The following is a 2,566-nucleotide window of genomic DNA, read 5'->3' on the forward strand; positions in this document are numbered from 1 at the left end:
AGGCTAGAGGGGCCGAAAGCCTTCTCGAATGGAAGAGTAGAGAGATGAAGTTGAAGCGGTGGCCGGGATGCAATGAGGGTGATTAATTCCCCAATGAAAATGTCTCCTTTGTCCATAGTTGTGAGGTTGTAACACTTGGTGAAGAAAAAGGAGGCAAAATCCGGCCGTGGACCATTCTCACGAGTCATGCACCAAAGAAAAAATAATTCCGCCTTTGAAATTTGTCCCACTTCGGAGCAGGCGAAAATGGTGCATGTGACGATGAATATTATGGCTCGTTGGTAATTTATTGCCAAAAGTAATGCTCATTGAAGTTTCCGGGCCATGGGTCATGTTGGTAATATAGGTTGTCCACTGGCGTGCCCATCAGGGCGTTCATGACCCGATGCGGTAGGGATCGTTTCTCACGGATCATTTGGAAGGTGACGGTTTGGGCTTCCTACTCGTGATTGAATGTGGCAAGAAATTCCAAGGTGGGTTCAACATAGGTGGTGGCACGGATATAGAGGAATTGACCCTACCCGATGTTGTTAAATAACGCTTGGACTCCATCGAGCACCCCAAGACTAGCAAAAGATTCCCTATGGAGGAATTTTGTTGACTTGACTTGACGCTTATTTGAAACGAGAAAATCATAAGTTTTACGGTCCTCGCGATTCAACAAACGAAACGGGGGATCCTTGGATTTTCCGTTCGACCCTCCTTTAGAGGAAGTTGCTCCCGTCCCCATTTTTGCACGCTTTGACATTTAATAGGGACAAAATTTTACCAATAATAACTTTCATCCACAACAAAGGCACACAATACCAACAACAAATGGGAAATTGGGATGTAAACAATCAAGTTAAAGGAATGAGATTACCCAATTTCCTAGACCCGGGATGAACTAGTTACACCAAAAAGATTTCGTCAAGACATACCCGAAGCTTGCAATTTTGCTCCGTATTTGACGCTTTAATCGCTAAAACAACCCTACAAACTACAGTGGCGGCACCCGGAATTAGATGGAAATTTTTCATGAGTTTTTGCGGAAAGATTGGTATTGTTAGATAGCCCTTGATGAGAGAAACAAAACCCCGTGCTCGGAATCGCCAATGGTGGCCGGAGTTGGCCAGAAAACGCGAAAGAAGGTGGTGGTGGGTGGTGCTGGCGCCCAAAATTCCGGCCACAGATCGGACCGGAATTTGGGTGGGGTTTGTAGAGGGTGAAAAATGGCGAAGAATGGTGGTGGTTTCACGAAATTCTGACCGGTAGAACTCCGGGAAAATGGATTTTTATGAGAAGTGGTTATGGAGTTCTTGAGCTTCTTGAGAGAGAATGGGGGATTTTGTTAGGTTAGAATGAAGAAGAAGGGTGCTGGAGGTGTTTAATCCTTGGTCAAGGAAGGTCAAACCCGGTCAAAGTTTGGTCAAGCCACTTAAAACCGTTGGTCAACGAAAGTCAATATCAGTCAAAAACTCAAAAGATCTGTCAAACGACTAACACGCGGGCAGGGCGTGGGCCGCGTGCTGGCCGCGTCTAGTCCTTAAAAATCGACTGATCCAACAGCGAACAAGAAAGACTTCTGTGCGGGTTACACTCGGGCCGCGGGCAAGCCGCGGGTGCTGAATGGGCAAAAAAATCCAACTCTGCTTCGAACCATCCACACGGGCAAGGCTCAAGCCGCGGGCCGGCCGCGTCTAATTGCTGAGAAAACCCCTGGACCTTCTGATCTTTCACACGGGTTGGGATCGGGCCGCGGGCTGGCCGCGGGTGCTGTTCCACAATCTGATCTTGGATCTACGCGGGCCGCGCACAACTTAAGCCTACAAGCCATGCGAGCCGCGGGGTATGCCTGCACATCAAAAAAATGAGATTTTTCCAAAAAACTTGAATTTTAAGCCAAAACGATCCCCTTAAGGCCCGGCATAAAAAATTTGACAAAATTTGGAGTAAAATGGGGAACGATTGGTGAAACCTTTCAAAAATTTATTTGAATCCCAAAAAACGCTTTGCAAAATGATTTATTTGAATTTGAAAAATGGTGAAAGCACATTGCTTTCCAAAAATGCCCTTCTTTAACATCTTTGGCGAGACGTCTTCCTAGCTTTCTTCAACACATCGGGACATCCAAATCGATGATTTCAAGGGCGTTAGCACTGAAACCTTCATAGAATGGCTTCAACCGGTTCCCATTGACTTTCAAAATTTGTCCCGTCTTTTCGCTTTGAATTTCCACCGCCCCATGGTCAAAGGTCTTTATCACAACAAAAGGTCCAATCCATCTTGACCTTAGCTTGCCTGGAAATAACTTCAATCGTGAATGGTATAGTAAGACCCTATGCCCCGGTTCAAAATGCTTCCGGGTGATGGACTTGTCGTGGAAGAGCTTTGTTTTCTCCTTGTAAATCCTTGCGTTTTCATAGGAGTCGTTTCTCAATTCTTCTAGCTCTTGGAGTTGAAGTTTCCTATGCCTTCCCGCCTCGTCAATGTTGAAATTGTATTGCTTGACCGCCCAAAATGCGCGGTGCTCTAATTCGACAGGAAGATGACATGGTTTTCCAAAAACAAATCTGAAGGGCGACAT

General features: G+C 45.9%; 1 protein-coding gene across 1 annotated transcript; it reads right to left on the reverse strand.

Moving 5' to 3' along the window:
- Positions 1 to 2,092: 2,092 nt before the first annotated feature.
- LOC145099155 (uncharacterized) lies at positions 2,093 to 2,566 on the reverse strand. Its single transcript, XM_079036743.1, has one exon. The coding sequence runs from the start codon at positions 2,564 to 2,566 to the stop codon at positions 2,093 to 2,095; it is 474 nt and encodes a 157-aa protein (XP_078892869.1).

Source organism: Lactuca serriola, chromosome 4, assembly GCF_051521515.1.
Source record: "Lactuca serriola cultivar US96UC23 chromosome 4, Lser_US96UC23_V15, whole genome shotgun sequence".
NCBI lineage: Eukaryota > Viridiplantae > Streptophyta > Magnoliopsida > Asterales > Asteraceae > Lactuca > Lactuca serriola.